The sequence below is a fragment of the Sus scrofa genome, chromosome 7 (genome assembly GCF_054392235.1).
Source record: "Sus scrofa isolate SSC_HxYL_T2T_F1_AM1 chromosome 7, Sscrofa_HxYL_maternal_Yorkshire_Landrace_v2.0, whole genome shotgun sequence".
NCBI classification, from domain to species: domain Eukaryota; kingdom Metazoa; phylum Chordata; class Mammalia; order Artiodactyla; family Suidae; genus Sus; species Sus scrofa.
This window is the reverse complement of record NC_139389.1, coordinates 77,398,075-77,417,400: the sequence shown is the minus strand read 5'-3', so window position 1 is coordinate 77,417,400 and position 19,326 is coordinate 77,398,075. Positions and strand designations below refer to the sequence as shown.

The following is a 19,326-nucleotide window of genomic DNA, read 5'->3' as shown; positions in this document are numbered from 1 at the left end:
AGTTTTCTGAAGTACATACTGTTTTCCATAGTGGTTGTACCAGCTTACACTCCCACCAGCTGTGTAGGAGGTTTCCCTTTCCTCCACACCCCCACCAGCATTTGTTATTTGTGGACTTATTAATGGTGGCCATTCTGAATGGTGTGAGGTGGTACCTCATAGTAGTTTTGATTTGCATTTCTCTAATAATTAGTGATATTGAGCATTTTTTCATGTGCTCGTTGGCCATCTCTATGTCTTCTTTGGAGAAATGTCTATTCAAGTCTTTTGCTCATTTTTCCATTGGGTCGTTGGCTCTTTTGTTGTTGAGTTGTGTAAGTTGTTTGTATGTTCTAGAGATTAAGCCCTGGTCAGTTGCATCATTTGAAACTGTTTTCTCCCATTCTGTAAATTGTCTTTTTGGTTTTTTTGTGTTTTCCTTTGCTGTGCAAAAGCTTGTCAGTTTGATTAGGTCCCCTTGGGTTTTTTTGCTTTTATTTCGGTTGCCTTGGGAGACTGTCCTGAGAAAATGTTTGTACAGTTGATATCAGAGAATGTTTTGCCTGTGTTCTCTTTTAGGATTTTGATGGTGTCTTGTCTTGCGTTCAAGTCTTTAAGCCATTTTGAGCTATTTTTGTGCATGGTATAAGGGTGTGTACCAGTTTCATTGATTTGCATGCAGCTTTCCAGCTTTCCCAGCACTGCTTGCTGAAAAGACTATCTTTTTCCCGTTTTATATTCTTGCCTCCTTTGTCAAAGATTAATTGACCGTAGGTGTCTGGATTTATTTTTGGGTTCTCTATTCTGTTCCATTGGTCTGTATGTCTGTTTTGGTACCGGTACCACACTGTCTTGACTACTGTGGCTTCGTAATATTGCCTGAGGTCTGGGAGAGTTATGCCTCCTGCTTGGTTTTTGTTTCTCAGGATTGCTTTGGCAATTCTGGGTCTTTTGTGGTTCCATATAAATTTTGGGTTGTTTGTTGTAGTTCTGTGAAAAATATCATGGGTAATTTGTCTGTATCAGTATTTAATGCTGTAAATCTTGCTACTTATCTAAGATAGACAGACAGACAGATAACCTCCAAAATTGATTTAGTTCAGAAGTATTGGATTCATTCCAGCTTTTCCTTTCTCCTTTCTCTGACAGTGAGAAGCAGGCTCCCAATATTCTCAATGTGCATACTATTTTCTTAGTTCTATCAATCTCCATTTATCCAACCTCTCAGGTTTCGTTGAACCACTGCACTGCTTAGCCACCTTCTTCACCCAGCCTTCAAACCCTCAGTTTTTCACCTTTCACCATCTCTGAAATCATAGCATTTTAAAATTGATGGTGCGTATAATATCGACAGTGTTAATTCTTGCTTAATGTTCCATGAAATATGGTGCCTGTTATAATTGACAATATCTTGGATCTGAAGAAGAATGCTTATTTAGATATGTATTTGCCTAGAGTTTAAGAAGATAAGTAAATTTAAGTGTTAACATAATTTTAAATGACAATATTTTTGGATGATCAAAAGGAATATTTTTAGAATTGCTTTGGAATTGTAACATGTCTGTGTACAGTGAAAGATGTATTTGTTGTTTCATCACATGACTGAAGAAGTAGAAGGTAGTGTCTAGTGTCTGCTAAATATAATAAGCATTTAAACTATATAAGAGAGCCACTTATGGATACTTTTAAGAAAAACACAGATATGCTATTTCAGAGCAGTTTTGTGCACTGTTGTAATTGATAACATTTTATTACTAATATAATATCATAACTTTAATTATTAAAGTACATGTCAGTTACATCTGATAACGAAGTAACCAGTGCCTCTTCATAACTTTGTTCTCTTGGGATACATTTTTTGTATCATTTATATAGCTTATCTTTTAAATATGAATATTACCCACTAAAACCTTGATCTTAATGTGTCTAAAAGATTTTAAATTATCATCATCCTTTATACTATCCTATAAGAATGAAGTATTCATTGTACTTTTAGGATCTTCGAAATCAACTCTATGAATCATATTATTTAAATTTTATTTCTGCTATTTCAAGAAGTAAACTGGAAGATATTGCAAATGCAGCATTAGCAGCTAGTGCAGTAACGCAAGTAGCCAAGGTAAGAGATTTTGGTTAGTTGACAGCATTTTGTTAATGTAATTCTGAAACCTGTAAAATCATTATAGGTGTCTAATTTACGTAGGACCAGAACAATATAAGAAATATTAAGACTCAATACTTTTAGAAAGAGTTCTGATCATGTAAATTATCTTCAGCTTGAACTAGGCAAAATAAACCAAACTAAAGGGACTTAGTTAATTTGAAATATAAAAATAAAAAGCTGAATCAATTTTTGTTTTAGGCTGGGATTTGCATTATCTTTATAGCTCAACTTAGTTGTGTTGTCATAAATCATACTCAGAATATTTTGACATTGTTTTATCTACAATCACTGTAGTTACCATACCATCTTCAGATCCCTTTTAATTTGAGAGTATCTAGAACGGCTGTGCTGCATATTAAAAGAAGGAATTCACAACAGGCCAACAATTTTATATCATGGTGACTTTTAGTCAAGTTCAGCTTAATCATAAATAAATTTGTAAAATATATTCTTGGTTTGCCCTTCTTGAATTTGGGCAAGATACAATGGAAAATTCTACAGAATGATGTAGGACAAACCATGCCTTTATTTTCCATTTTTTCCACACTAATAGATTTTTTTAATTCCTAGATTTAGATAAGCCACTACTACTTCTGTCTAGTTCTTGAGGCTTGTGTCTTATTATTCTTTCTCTTCCAAAATTTTATCATTAATTTTCATGAAGTAATAGGAATAGTTTTCAATTTAACTAAATTTAACATCTCAAATAGTTTTCGTATTTTTTCCTCCTGATTTGCATTTCTAAAGAATTGGTATAACTTTTCCCCATCTATAAATATCCTTTACAGTTGAAAAACATTTGACATGACTTTCTTAGGAAAGTGTGATTAAAATGAATATAAAAATTGATATTGTGGTTTATCTTCAAAATTGATATCCATTCCCATCCCAGACACAATTAAAAAAATTTATATCTTCTTAAATTTTGTTTTCTCAAAATACTACTGTCCTTAATGATTTGTTGCCTGAAGACTTGTTTTTGATTGCTTTTTAATGTTAACTTCTCAATCTTGCCCAATTAGATAATCTGTTACATTGCATATTTTTTAGTTATTGAATATAATTGTAATTTTTTCCATTTTACCAGTGGTAGATTAAGTCAAACTAAATGTGTGTTCAATATTGTAAAACTGATTTGAAAACCTTTTCTTTTGTTTTTAGGTTTTTGATCAATATCTCAACTTTATTACTTTGGAAGATGATATGTTTGTATTATGTAATCAAAATAAGGAGATTGTTTCATATCGTGGTATGTAAAAATAGGAATATTTTAATTCATTGTTAACAGAATGAACAGTGTAGTGAGAAAAAAAATAGTGAACATGTTTAATGAACACCAGAACCAGCTTTGTTACTGCTGTAAGCAGTGGAGCTATAAAAGATTTTTTTTTTTTTTTGATCTTTTTGTCTTTTCTAGGGTCGCATTTGTAGCATATGGAGGTTCCCAGGCTAGGGGTCCAATTGGAGCTGTAGCCACCGGCCTATGCCAGAGCCACAGCAATGCAGGATCCGAGCCACATCTGCAACCTATACCACAGCTCAGGGCAACGCCAGATCCTTAACCCACTGAAATAGGCTGGGGATCGAACCTGCAACCTCATGGTTCCTAGTTGGATTTGTTAACCACTGAGCCCCGACGGGAACTCCCCTAAAAGATTTTTTTAAGCACACAAAGAAAACATTCCTCAGACTGAATTCTGTCACTTATAAACAGCATTTACTAAATCTTTTGTCAGCTCAATGAAACACCTGTTATTTGACCATAGCAACTTGAATAAATGGGTTCACTCATGACAAGACGGTATATTAGTAGTAGGATTCAGGTAATCTTTTAGTACTTGACAGAGGAGCTTACTTTGCTTTTCTGTGCTTTAGTTTCCTTTTGCTTTCATTGAGCCTTGTTATTGAAATTAAGCAACATCTCTAAACTCCAGTGTGTTTGCTAATGTGCCCATGTAATAGATTTTTGACAGTACTGTAGTTATTTACAGAAGTCTATTTATAGTTGACTTTTAAATTAATTACCTACTTAAATTACATTTTAAAACCTGGTTTCCTTAAACCTTTAAGCTAAACTTGTAAATTTTGTGCCGTTATTTATAAATCTGGTTTACATGATAACAAATACCTTACTTTTTCTTTGATCTTTTAACTCAGATTGAACTGACTGAATTCTGATCAGTCTGATTTAACAAACTTAGTAAACTTGGTTTGTTAAATTCGCTTAAACAGTTATAAGTTGCATTTATAAATTCAGCACATTAATTTTCTGATTATTTTTAATTGATGTGTAGTTGATGTACATATTATGTAAGTTACAGGTGTACAGTATAGTGGTTCACAGTTTTTAAAGGTTATATTCCATTGATAATTATTATAAAATATTGGCCATATTCACTGTGTTGTACAGTATATCCTTATAGCTTATTTTATATGTAATAGTTTGTACCTCTTAATCCCTGCTGCTAAGTTATCCCACCCCCTTCCCTTTCTCCACTGGTAACCACTCTTTTGTTATCAATAGCTGTGAGTCTGCTTTTCGTTGTTTTTATATTCACTAGTTTGTTGTATTTTTTTAGATTCCACATATAAATGATAGCATGCAATATTTGTCTTTCTATGTATGACTGACTTAGTTAGCATAATACCCTCCAAGTCCATCCATGTTTCTGCAAACAGTAAAATTTCATGATTTTTTTTAATGACTGAGCAGTTTTAGGTACTTTATATGCCAGAGCAGACAAATTTATAAGTCAAATAAAGTTTGTCCAAGTATTTTAATAAATATTAAAGATAAATTTATGGGGAGTCTGAGTTCATTAAACATTCAAGTGTTTACATAAATTTATCTTCCTTTATCTCTCAACTTAAAAACATACATCTGGGAGTTTCCTGGTAGCTCAGCAGGTTAAGGATCCAGCATTGACACTAGTGGTGCATGTTTAATCTCTAGCTAGGGAGCAACTTCATGCCGTAGGTGTGACGATTTTAAAAAACCCAAAACAAAAACAAAATCACACCTTTGAAATTAATTATTAATTATTGAATTTAAAGGATAAATTTAATTTATTAATTTTAAAGTATAGTCACAGTTAATTGCCTAGATTCTCAATAATAAAATGATAGTACCATAATAATAATAGATTGCCCTGTGCACACTTTACAATAGAAGTTCATTTACTCCTCAGAATAACTTTATGAAATAGGTATTAATATTGTTTCTCCTCTCATGCTGACCATGAGTTGTATTGAATTTTATATTTGTTTTCATATTCAGGATTTTGGGAAATTAAAAAATATTAAATAGATAATATTTTAGCCCGGTAAGTCTTTTACCAAGTAATCACTGAGCATCTACTTGTCAGACACTGGGCCTGAGTACTATGAGAGGCAGGAAGATGAATAAGGTAGGGTCTCACACAGTCTTCACAGCAATGTTTCTTAAAGCGTAGCCCCACCAAATTATTTTTCAAATATGGAAGCCAGGGTATAGTAAAGTAGTCAGGACCTCACAGTCACTGTTTGTCAAAGTAAGTAGGCTTACTACCTCTCCACTTATTCTTCCCTCCTGGCTATGGATGATTATTACTTTTATCTTTTAAAAACATTTGAAATGTTGGTTTTTAAAGTTCTAAGCAAGAAATAGTATAAAAAAAGAAAAAAACATGTAGCTCCAGGAATCACCTGATGAGTTTGCCAAAATTTTAGATTTCCTAGAGTTGTCCCAAGTCTGTTGAATTGAATCCCTGAGGGAAAGAGCTAAGGATCTTTAATTGTTAATAGCTTCCAGAGAAAATGCCTTCTCTTCTCTCATATATTCTTAGAGTGATTCCTATACCCACTAAAGCTTGAGAACCACTTATGTACAGTCTAGTAGATTAGAAAAGAAGTTCATATAATTTGTTATAATACAAAGAAAATGTGTGTGATGTTACTCTTAGATACTGATTTGCATTGTGTTTTTCTGGCAGTAGTTGAATAAGATCATTAGTTTCTTGAGGCAATCTAATGTTTGTGAATAAAATTATAGAATATGATATTTATTTTCCTATTCTGGCAAAAATTTTGTATAATTTATGTGGTGAGTTTTTTTCATTCTATTTTTGGAGCTACTCATTATTGATATTGAGTGGAATTTTTTTCAGGTATTATAATTTTTAGTGCATACTTGTTCACCTAAAGTTTAAAGCATAAAAATTTTTACTTGAGTTTATAAATATCAAATTGCATATTCTTAGGTGTTTAGTAATAATTTTAAGAATTTAATAAAAATAAGGCACAAATTTTGGTTGTTTTTTTCTCCTTTACCTATGTCATTTTAGCCATTAACAGGACAGATATCACAGACACAGAAATGGAAACTGTTATGGACACTATTGTTGACAGTCTCTTCTGCTTTTTTGTCACACTGGGTAAGTTTTCAGATCTTTCTGTTTATTTCTTCAAAGCAAATTAACAACTCTTTTTAACCTTATTTATTTATTTTTTGTCTTTTAAGGGCCACACCCACAGCATATGGAAGTTCCCAGGCTAGGGGTCAATCCGAGCTAAGCTGCCAGCCTGGGCCACAGCCACAGCAGTGCAGGATCTGAGCCACCGTATCTGCAACCTACATCACAGCTCAGGGCAGTGCCAGATCCTTAGCACACTGAGCAAGGCCAAGAATTGAACCCATGGTCCTCATGGATACCACTCGGGTTCGTTACCACTGAGCCACGATGGGAACTCCTTAACCTGTTATACTGTGATATGACCCCCTATTTATCTGGATTTCTAAAGGCCTTCTCTGGAATTAGAATAAAACACACATTCTGGAGTTCCCTTGTGGCACAGCGGTTTAAGGATTTGGTGTTGTCACTGCAGCAGCTTGAGTCACTGCTGTTGCACAGGTTTGATCCCTGGCCCTGGAACTTTCACATGCCAAAGGCTAGGCCAAAAAACAAAGGGGGCCACACACACACACACAAAAGAATAAAATATACATTCTGTACTGTATATAAAACCATGGTTCTTCTAATAATTAGATGTAGCTAACACTTAGCAGATCTCGAGTTACCACCTTAGATGTCTTTGGTAATTGTAACTTTCTATTGTTCGAATATTTGCTGGTGACTTTACCTGTATGCCTTCTAATTTTCTGTTGATATTTGATTTTGAAAATATACTTCTAATTAGAGAGATGTATGTCCGGTAACTATTAAGGCAAACTTCCAAGGCTCTAGGAAACGCTAAATTTACGTATAATACTAATCCAACATACTTTCAGAATTTAAGCATTTCTTTGGAATATCTAAATTTACTTATAGGTACACTGTATTTAGTATCCAATGTATGACTTTATTCTTTACTATTCGTTAATAATGGATCTGTTTAGAAGCCTGTATGACTTTATTCTTTACTATTCATTAATAATGAATCTGTTTAGAAGCCTTCTCATTGCAGTTTTAATCTTTCAGACACAGAAAACCTTTCAGTTAAAATGATCCTTACAGTAACTTAATAAAATTTCTCTCCATTTCAAAAATGAGAAAATTAAGAAAGATACATGCATAGTTTAGGATATAGACAAAAATTTGAGAAGAATTTGTGTACAGGTTTGGGGGCTCCTTCCTTTCAAGGATTTTTCCCTTTAATTTCCAGTCTTTGATTTCTCAGCTCAGTAAGTCTTCTGTTTTCTGCTTGAGATTATTCTCCTGTGTGCCGTGCAAATTGAAAAGTACCTTTAGGAGGAAAGGTGGTTAGAAGTTATCTCTCACTTTTCAAATATATTTCTTCTTTGATAAGTTTCACTCTCCTCTACTTTCTGCCTGCCTTTGATTGCTTTCAGTACCTTCAAATGGGGGTTGATCTTAGGTTTTGTTTGGTTTTTGTTTGTTTGTTTTTAAGAAAGCTCATGTATACCACTTTTAGTCATTAAACAGACATAATTAATCTCTCTTTTTTGCCGTCCCACACAGTATCCAGAATTTTGCCGCGTACTATGTTTATTGTGGACATTAAGGTTATTTTTGCTTGATGATAACTGTATTTCCAAAAGAAGAGTAGATTGAAAAAGAAATACAAAGACCACTGAAGTGTTAGAAGCCACTTTTATTACATAGAGTGTCAGAAAGTGATTTTTTTCCAGAGGAAAAATTGAAATTACTGCCAATCTGACATAGAAGGATATCAATAAATTAAGTGAAAGAAAGCAAATTTAGAGTTCCCATCATGGCACAGCAGAAATAAATCCGACTAGGAACCATGAGGTTGCGAGTTTGATCCTTGGCCTCGCTCAGTGGTTTAAGTATCTGGCATTGCCATGAGCTGTGGTGTAGGTCGCAGATGCAACTCAGATCCTGCGCTGCTGTGGCTTGTGGTGTAGGCCAGCAGCTATAGCTCCGATTGGACTCCTAGCCTGGGAACTTCCATATGCCACAGGTGCGGCCCTAAAAATAAAAAAAAAAGCAAAAAAAAATAAATAAATAAAGCAAATTGAAGGATGGTATGTAAAATATCCTATTTTTGTTTTTTTGTACATTCCACATACACACTTATTTAGACTGTATATAGAATATAACCTGAAAACATTTGTATCTAATTCTTAGGGGATTATTTTGGGGTGCTAGAATCAAGAGGTTTAACTTTATACATCTCATATTTGGATTTTCTTAGGACAGACATGTGTAGCATGCCATCAGAAGAAAACAGTTTTTAAAAATGTACTAATATTTCACATGTTTACTTTTGCAATTGACTGAACATGCCTTGTATAGAGGTTAAATGGAAGAACTTAGCTATATAAATATTACAATGTTCTGTGTTTTATGAGATTTTTGATGCAGTTTGATTTTTTTTTCTCATTTTAGAATTTCAGACTTCAATAAAACTTGGAATAATAAAGAGAAATTAAAATGTCCAAAATGATTTGATAATAAATTGAAATCAACTTGAGTAGCATTTTACATTATGCATAGAATGTGTTTAATCTTTTAAATTAGTATTTTTTTTAAAAGGCCATAATCCTTCATTATTAATTTTTAATACAAAAAAATAATAATGCCAAATTGCTAAATTAGATAAGCTCTTTTCATTTTTTTAAGTACTGTAGTGAACCCTGTGAGTAGAGTAGACTTTTCGAAACTGCTTTTGGGGGGATCAGTCAACCCATTGAAAAAATACGGTCACACTGATTGGCCCACACAATATAAAAATCATCTTTTTCTGACCCCCAATGTTGTCTTTATAAATGGGAAGGTCCATTTCTGATACCTTGCTTTTACTCTCAAGATTATAAATCCATTTATGTTTGTAGCCTCAATTTGTATGCATCTCTCATATGGTATTATTTGATGCTAGTGTATATGTATCCATTTTAATTATTAAGAGCTGAGATCATTGCTAATATCTTTTATTAAAATAGGTGCTGTTCCTATAATCCGATGTTCAAGAGGAACAGCAGCAGAAATGGTAGCAGTGGTGAGTTCATGCAAATATCCATTGGAGATAAATAATATTGTCTCAGTTGTTTTCCCTAATTACCTCAAGTGTTTTTGTTAATATTAACTATGTATATAATTGTTATAGGTTATTAAGAACCAAAGGCAAATATTTTTATTTTATAACATTGGGATTCCACCAAAAATAAAAAGTAATCATTGTGATCATAGGATGGAGTAAAATGATTTACTCTAATGTGAGTGTGCTATTTCAGCCCTGTTTCTTTTTCACTAAAGTGTATATTCCTCATTCAGATTTGTGTCTCTAAGTATTATTTTATACTTATTTGATCCCCTAAATCACTTAATGTTTAACTTCATTTAGCAGACATTTATTAATACTTATAATCATTTTTTGAAGTGGTGAACTATATTTTGCTTTTCCATAATACTGGGGTAAAATATTCAGTATAAGATAAGCATTTGAAATCTCCTGTGGTGTTGTAGCAGGTTCAGGATTCGGTATTGTCACAGTAGCAGCTTGGGTGGCTGCTGTGGTGCAGGTTTGATCCCTGGTCTAGAAACTTTCACATGCCACAGGCACAGCCAAAAAAACAAATAAAATAAAATAAGCATTCAAAAATTTGCTTTAGGAGCTCCCTGGTGGCACAGCAGGTTAAGAATCCAGAATTGTCACTGCTGTGGCTCGGGTTGTAACTGTGGCACAGGTTCGATCCTTGCCCTGGGAACTTCTGCATACTATGGACGTGCACTGCCCCCCCCCAAAAAAAATTTTGCTTTAAATATAAAAGATAAATAAGGTGTTAGAGAAATTACAGAATTACTGAAAAGAAGGTAAATGGTATGGAAAGCTAGAGGAAGATTTTTGAGTTTTTATTAGCCTAAATGAATCATTGACTGATGGAGAGTTGGTTTCTTTCACATACTCCATTTCTATTCTGGAGCCACTTGCAGCCACCACTATTTAGATAGCTTCCTTGGTACAGGAGAGTTATGCTTTGGGAGAGAAGATAGGTCATTACTGCAAAGTGTTTCCTGTATCTAAAGTAAAAATAACCAGCAGAAAGTCATTGTTAGTGAAATCAGGTCTGAGTCAGAATAGAACAAAAAAAAGCATTGGTCTTTCCAAGTCCAAGTTAGGATGATATTGAATAGTAAAGAAGCTAAAATGTTAGAATTGCTGTTTTATAAGTAAATTCTAAGTTCCTTAGTTATGAAATGAAGAACACCTGTGTATTACCCTGTATGAAGTTCGCTGAAACTGGTCTTTAAGAATTAATTTAAAATTTCATTTTTCAGAAACTAGATAAGAAACTTCGGGAAAATCTAAGAGATGCAAGAAACAGTCTTTTTACAGGTGACACACTTGGAGCTGGCCAATTCAGGTATTATGTTAATTAATGTACACTTGAAAATGAAACATTTTTAGAGTTTTTTGCATTGTTTTCCTTTTCTAATAGAATACCCTTATACTGGAAAATCAGGACCAGAGTTTTGACTGAGATAGTTCTCAAAAATACAAATGGAATATTTTATTTAAATTACCTTCTTTTGTTTGAATTTCCTGTTTTGCATTTTTTTCATCTGTAGGAGAAATTTTTCTGTTTAGACATACAGCTTTAACAGTCAAAAGACATTTCTTTTTAATTATCGTTAAGCCTCTTTATTATTAAAAAAAAAAAAGTAAGTGAAAAACTTGTGATTCCATGTCTATTTCTACCTATCTATTAATTGATTTCCATTTTTACACTAAAATAATCATATTTTTGTTTTTGTTAGCATGTCTTGCATGAATGGATAATGACAAAGTTACTGACTGCTCAATTATTATTGGAAAGAAATCCTTTTTAAAAAAGCTATCCATTGGAGTTCTGTGATGACTCTGCAGATTAAGGATCCTCCATTGTCATTGCTGTGGCTTGGATTTGACCCTTGGCCCCGGAACTTCCACATGCTGTGGGTGTGGCCAAACAAACAAACAAACAAAAAACCATCCATCTTAGTACATTTAACTTTTGATTATTAAAAATAATGAACAGTATTGGAACGAAGAAGTAAAGAAACCTAAACCAGTACATAAAAAATATTTCAAGAGGAATAGACAGTATTTTGGAAAAATAATTTTTACCCCTAGTTTTGGGTGAATTAATAAATACAGCCTGTGAAAATATATTGATACTCAGTATATCTGCCTTCCAGGAATAACAATTTTATGGGAACCTTCTATAGACTTCAAGTCAATTTCGATGGCTCTCTGCAGTATTATATACTGTTTCTACAATTTGGAGTCACTAACATTGTGTTTCAGTTGTTTGTTCAGCTGTTTCACCTCCTATGTAAACTGTTCTGTAACTTCATTAAATATTCTAAATATTTCTTATTAAGTAGAGCAGACACATCAAATTTTCACCTGATTTTTTTTTTTTTTTTTTTTTTTTTTGGTAACAGAAGCAACTACTATGTCATATCTTACTTAATAGTTCCTTTTTTATTGTGCTCTGGTATAGGTCTTAGAAACCAATGTAAAGGCACTGTTTTGGAGTTCCCGTCATGGCTCAGTGGTTAACGAATCTGACTTAGAACCATAAGGTTGCAGGTTCGATCCCTGGTCTCATTCAGTGGATTAAGGATCTGGGGTTGCTGTGACCTGTGGTGTAGGTCACAGACACAGCTCTAACCTGGTGTTGCTGTGGGTCTGGTGTAGGCCAGTGGCTACAGCTCCAAATAGACCCCTAGCCTGGGAACGTCCATATGCCGCAGGTGCAGCCCTAGAAAAGACAAAAAGACCAAAAAAAAGCACCGTTTTATTTGGATAATTTTTTTTAGTGTATTCACTATAAGCATAATGTAGTTACCTTATTTTTAGTTTGTTGGGTACGTTTCTAAATTATTTGAATTAGGGGTCAGCAGCATTATTGGACTATTGTTAAATGTATTTGTACCCAGTTGTAGGCTGATGATTCTCAACAAGAATTTGGTAATGTCTAGAGGCATGTCAATTGTCACAACTGGATAGATGCTACTGGAATCTAGCAGGGTGTATTATGGGATGCTGCTGCACATCCTGAACTGCACAGGACATCTCCCATAATAAGGAATTATCCCACCCCCCAATGTCAATATTGCTGAGTGAAGAAAGCCTTCGTAGACTCTCCTCCCCATCCTCCACGTATCTCTGGGGTAATAAATCATAGATGGTAAGAGTACCACCCCTACTTTTTATCGCCAAGTGTTATAGTCAGTGCAGTTGGAAGTTCACTGTCTTACACATAATAGGGTGCAGTGAAATGGTTAGAGGTCTCCTGCAGGAGAATACACACACACACACACACACACCCCTCTATATGTAAATATATAGTTAATATAATCAGGTACCAGTGCTTATTGAAATTTGATGTGCATTCTTGACACAGTATAGTGCCTCTGAAGCAAAATCTCTACAACTTTGGGGACACATGGTAACCAGATGACTTTGTGCCTCAATTTGCTCAAAGTGTAGTTTATTTCACATCTAAATGATAATGATGGAGTTAAACAATAAATGAAATGTCTGGTAAGTGAGTGATTATATAATTAGTTGCCATTGTAGCATGATGTTTTAGCTTCATGTATTATAATGGGATAGGGTTTTGTGAGGCTTTATTCTTAAGTCTGCTTTTTTCAATTTGTATTTATAGAAAAAATTAGAATTGATAATTTATGAAACTATCCAACATTTGTATAAATTTCTAAGATCATACTCTTTGTAATTGTTTTCCCTGAAACTGACAAAGGCTTTTTTCCTTTTATTCAAAAATGTAAAATATAAATCTGAGTAGAACTTATTTTGGTAACTATAAAAGTTATTCTGTAAAAGTAGTTGTATAGATTTTTTTCATTTAAAAGAGTTTCCAGAGTAAGACTTATAATCTAGCATCATATTCAGACTCTTAAGTAGCCCAAAGTATTCCTTTACTTGACTGATTGTATTAGAATTTTTTTAGAAAGCTAAGTATTATGAAATGTCAATATTAGCTTGCTTATTGTTCATATCAAAATGACATATACTGAAAGTATTAGAATAATTTAGATGTATACACTGGTATCAAGAGTTACATATTTTTTTTAATATGTTTACAGCTTCCAAAGGCCTTTATTAGTCCTTGTTGACAGAAACATAGATTTGGCAACTCCTTTACACCATACTTGGACATATCAAGCCTTGGTGCATGATGTACTGGTAAGAGGCTAAATATACCACTTTTTGCTAAAATGTAGTAACATTCAGTAAGTGGTCTTCTTAATTTAAAATTAGCATCAGGGTTATAGAAACACACACGAGAAGGATGGAGCTGAGAAATAGGAACAAAAAGAAATAGGAACAATGGGATTTGGTATCACTGGATGTGGATGCTAAAGAATAGTGAGACCTTGAGGTTTAAAGCTCCAAATTTATGGTCTTTAAATAACAGTGTAAATCAGTGGTATTGTTGGAATGATGGGGAAAAAAAGAACAGGAAAATGAGTGGCTTTTTCCCCCCATACTGAGTAAGTAAATAAATTTGTTCTCCTTGAGGAGAAAAGCTGTAATTTATCCCCCCCCCCCTTTTTTTTCTGAAAATTAAGCCTCATTTTATGGTAAAAGTAAATAGTATTTTTTAATATTACACCATATATTTTCTGAAGAATTCCACATAGGTAATTTCATGTTTAAAGCTGTAATCTGATTCCAGTGCAATATGGAAACAGTCTGTTGTTTTGGAAGCCAATTAATTAAATGTTTCAAACAGGAGGCAAAAATTAAGTTGTGCAAATGCTGAGAACTAAGAAGTCACCATTGCATTTGGCAGTGTCAGGGTTATTAGTGAATTTGGTAAGACCAGGTTTCCACAGTATAGGTGCTAAACACTGAAGTGAGTTTAAGAGAGACTGGAAGGAGAGGCATAAGTGAGTGAATATAGACAAATCTTAAAAGAGTTTTGCTATATAGGAGAGAAAAGATGTGACTGCTGGCAGGGGGCATAAGGTCAAAAAGATTTTTAAATGAGGGAAAGTATAGCATGTTTATATATATTCCCTATTGGAAGATGATTGAAAGAAGAGTTGATTGTGGAGATACATGTGTCCTGTAGGTCTCTGGGAGGCATTAGTGACCAGGATGCCTGCAGGCCAGTATTTCTCAACCTTGACGCTATTGATATTTTTGGGCCTGATAATCCTTTGTTGTAGGGGCTGTCCTGTGCATCATAAGATGTTTAGCAGCATCCCTGACCTCTACCTTCTAGCTACCAGTAGCAATCCTTAGTTCTGACAACCAAAATGTCTTCAAATATTGCCAAATATACCCAGAGGGGGAGAGAGGGGCAGAATTGTCTCTGATCAAGAACTACTGTTATAGGCTGATGACAAGTGTTTCAAAGCTGGAGTTGTTTTAGGGAAGAGGACAAGTAAAGAGTCTGGTAGTAACAAGGAAGATAGCCCAATCCCAGGTCTAGTGATATGAGCTGTGTGACAAGCCAAAAAAAAAAAAAAAGAAAGAAAAAGGTGGTTACCATCTGAGAAGGCTATAGGGGATAGCCAGTTCAAGTTCAGAAAGGACAGTGGAAGACCAGAAGTGCAAAAAATAAAATTAAAATTAAAAAAAAAAAGCAAAAGTACAAGAAAGTACAGTAGAAGTTGAGGGTAGATGTTCAGAGTAGGAGATTTTGCTGATGACTGAATATGATTTCCAGAGAGTAGGCAAAATAGTTTCAGGAATCCGGTCAGAATGAGAGATGGTATCTGAAGTGGGAGTGGGTAGTATAGAGGCAAGCAGGCACTAATGGGCATAATCAGATAGTTTTGATAGTCTCAAGTTAGATTTGGTTCTGACTATTGGGTGGGAGCAAGGGTCTTAGTAAGGAATACAGACCAGGGGTCATTTCTTCACTCCTGCCAGTAGTGCATGGAGGCTTATGGAGCATTGAGATCCTGGGATCTTTTCTAATTTCTGAACTTGAAGAGTTCCTGGAGGAAAATAAATACACTTTGAGTACAGGAGATAGGACATATATACAGGTAATTGCAATATAAAGGAACATGCTGAGTCCCCATTGTCAGAAGATAAATTTGGAAACAATTTAGAGCAGACATTCCCCAAAACTAGACAAGGTTAATACTGTTTTTGAGGTTTTAACTCTTCCAGAGTAAAATTAGAATACTAAAGAATATGAAATGAGTTTTTAGACTGATCTTTATAGTAGTTTTTTTTAGTGCTTTACCTTTTAGTATCCTTGTAAGGTATAATATACTAATTTTTATTTCCTACTCTTTAAAGTTAGAATATCCTTTTAAAAATACAAGACGATAAAAGAATATGGAAGGGGTTTTGGGACTTTGTACTAATCCTCACAGAATAAAAAGTTGGAAACCATGTATTTCCAAGGAATACAGTTTAACAAATATTAAGTGCCTCTTCTGTGCCAGACACTGTGCTAGTCAGTGGGATACAAGGTAAATGGAACATACGGAGTTTAGAATGGTGGATTCCTGTGGACATTTGGGTTATCATTTTTTTAAATTTTTTGTTACAAAAGTGCAGTGCACATCTCTAACTTTCTTAGGCTAGGTTCTCTTTAAGCAGTCTCTTCTCAGTGACATTCTTATTAGAATACTTAGGTCCTATGAAAAGTCTCTTTTAAAGGATTGGTTTTACTAACCTACACAACTTATATTGACTTAATCCTGTTCATTAATTTTAATATAGTTTCTATATGTGAAAAAACTACAACCAAGATAGCATAACCAATTGTAAAGAAGGCATTTTCTATTGATTGTACAAGTGCTGTTTTTGAAGTTTCTTCTAAGCTTTTAAAATCCTTTACTAATTATACTCTTTACCTCCACAAGATGGAGTAAATGTTCTAGATGGGAACTATTAACTTGAAATTAGAGGTTGCTTTTTATATTATATATCTTTGCCTGAAAATCCAGAACCTTGATAATATTTATATATCAGACCTTGGAAACTACTGTGTCAGAAAGGTGATTGTTGTTGTTTAACATGGGAAATAACACTCTTCTGATGAAAATTTTTGCAGTGTCTCCTTACTTTTATCAGGATGTGAGAAGTAAAATCATTATTTAAAGAAAATATTTAGGAAATCATGATTCCTTTTTATTGTGTCTTGGTTGCAGGAGGGGTAGATTTGATTGTTAGACTGCAGTGATTGGTTTTAAGCAAAGGGATGGAAATTATTTTGTTTTGGGCAGTGTCTTGTCCTTTAGTTGTCTTTTGTTCTTTCAAATTTTAGGTGCCCTTTTTGTGCCATTGGCCCTCTGCTACTGACTCTGACTATTTAAAACATTAAGTCAGAATTTATACTGATACACATAAAAATTTTAATAAAGTTTATTTTTTTCTTGACACTAAGGCAAAAAAGGAAGTCATTTCCAAGTTAATGTATACTTTTAAAAGGTTATTAGAACATCTTAGAAGCACTCATTTTCTTAAAGATATATGACATTTTTGCATTTGGTGGATTCCTTGTTGGGTACAATTTGACATATTTCCCTTTTCCCCAGAATTTCCTGTAAACTGATAGATTTAGAGACTTAATTAGATTGGTCTCAATTCCTTGCTAAGTTACTTGTACTTTACTTGGCTTTTATCTCATGCGAATATAAATCTTAGCTCTGCATAAATAGGTGTCACCTATACTACACAAATGTAATTTTGTTAACAGTAGCTCTGTCTGCCTCTACCGATCTGCTTTAACCTGTGAAAGGAAACAGGACTTCTGAAGACTTATAGCCATCTTTTTAGCTCCTCCCTTTGGGATTTATTTATATCTGGTAATGGCATACTGTTGTCCAGTTTTCTAAGTCAGGAAAGTGTGAACACCAGTGGAAATAATCTTAGACTCTGCCATGTTAAAACTAATTCTTTTGTTTTGTGTATAAATGTTCAGTTTCTTTAACAAGAACGAGTACAGCACAGAATGTCTTGATTTCCCAATTTTCAAGACTGAAGTTACTTTTCTTTATTTGCCTGGCTATTATGCAAACAATGGGAATATTCTTGCTGCTATTACATTATTTCTCAAAACTCTTAACATCTTTTATTCCTTTATCATTTTGTGCTTTTAAGTGTTCCACCCATACTTTCGTAATATTATGTTCTCCTATTTTTAGAGCAGTAATTTTGCAAACAAGTTACTTTTATTTGGATGAACTGTGTCATCATCATGGAAATAGTACTTCACTAGAAATTATAGTTAATAAAGCATAACTATTTAAAAATGTTTCTCTTCTTCAGTATCTTTGTTTTGTTAGATAATTTTTAAAAACAAAAAATGTAGTTGTTGCTATCTTTTTATTGTACTTTCTTCCCACATGGATAATTTGTTGTGCAAAGGTGAGCTTGAGATATGGGATGGGAAAAGAAATTAAATAGGGTTATAGTATGTTTATCCTATGATAATATAAGGAGTCTGTAGGAAAGACATAATATTAACAGGTTGAAATATAATGTAGTGTACTCTTTGTCAATAGACTTAATACTCTCAGACATCTATATATTTTGCACTCTTTTGTTTTAGGGGAAAAGCGCAAGGAAGTAAGCTTTTGTAAAGGATTTGAGAAAGTTTCAGGGTATGTTTAAGGATCCAAACTCAGTATTAATGACCTTTTTTTTATCAAGGGGAGATTAAAGAAAAGATAACTCTGAGAAGAAGAGTATGTGTGTGTGTGTGTGTGTGTGTGTAACTGGGCCACTTTGCTGCAGAGCAGAAATTGATAGAACATTGTAAATCAACTATAATAGAAAAATTTAAAAAGATAACTCACTTTTATCTTGTTTTTCATACATTTTTTTGAGAAAGGGAAAAAAATCAAGCCTCACATGAGTAAACTTACATCTAGGCAAAAAAGTTTAGTACCTATTGGTCTGACTACCTTTTAAAATTTATATGAAAAGAAGTGTTATTATTATTGTAGTTTCTGTTGCAGTTTTTTAGTGCAGTCCATCAAGTAACAAATCAGAGTGTTAAAGACTCTCTAAGAGTTTAAAAATTACGTTTAACATTGTGTTTGTTACTGGAAACAACTAGGCATCAAGAGACTTGGTCAAATAAATACAGCCAAATATTGGCCTACTGTGTAGCTGTGATAAAAATGAGGTAGATGTACATGTAAGATAGAGGAAGTCTCTAAGTACATCATTAAATGAGAAAAGTAAAAATACAAAGTATGTATAATGTAGTCCTATTCTTTCGAATTTGAAGGATATGTGTCTGCTGACATGCAAAAATATTTTTCTAAAAGGATATACAAGAACCTTAACATGGTTTTATGCATATTTTGAATTTGGTATCATATGCATCTACTTATTTAATTAAAAATACATAAATAATTAAAAGTACCTTTATGTAACAAACATTGGAAGGTTTTTTTAAATTTCAGATTTGTATTATGTCCTTAGAAATAGTAGAAAAGGCAGCAAGAATCTATGTTTTTTTTCTTGTAGGAAATATTATGGTTCTTAATTTCGGAAAACTGTTATTTAAAACGGGATTACTTTTTCCTAGGACTTCCATTTAAACAGAGTTAATTTGGAAGAGTCTTCAGGAACAGAGACTTCTCCAGCTGGTGCTAGACCAAAGAGAAAAAACAAGAAGTCTTATGATTTAACTCCAGTTGATAAATTTTGGCAGAAACATAAAGGAAGGTAAGAAAAACATTAATAAGTGAAAGATTCACCCCGTTAAAAGAAATGAAGATGTCATC

The 19,326-nt window shown here is 33.5% G+C and overlaps 1 protein-coding gene across 14 annotated transcripts in view; it reads left to right on the top strand.

The window, feature by feature from the left end:
• SCFD1 (sec1 family domain containing 1) overlaps window positions 1-19,326 on the top strand; it is a 157,636-nt gene that overhangs the window by 15,569 nt on the left and 122,741 nt on the right. For all 14 annotated transcript variants that reach the window (XR_014810666.1, XR_014810668.1, XR_014810667.1 and 11 more), the window contains 7 exons: window positions 1,976-2,098; window positions 3,305-3,392; window positions 6,466-6,555; window positions 9,546-9,601; window positions 10,882-10,967; window positions 13,702-13,801; window positions 19,128-19,267. Coding sequence is in view for 10 of the 14 variants with exons in the window: in XM_084969023.1 (XP_084825149.1) it covers window positions 1,976-2,098; window positions 3,305-3,392; window positions 6,466-6,555; window positions 9,546-9,601; window positions 10,882-10,967; window positions 13,702-13,801; window positions 19,128-19,267 (683 nt within the window). In the remaining 4 variants the exon portion in view is untranslated. The remainder of the gene's footprint in view (window positions 1-1,975; window positions 2,099-3,304; window positions 3,393-6,465; window positions 6,556-9,545; window positions 9,602-10,881; window positions 10,968-13,701; window positions 13,802-19,127; window positions 19,268-19,326) is intronic.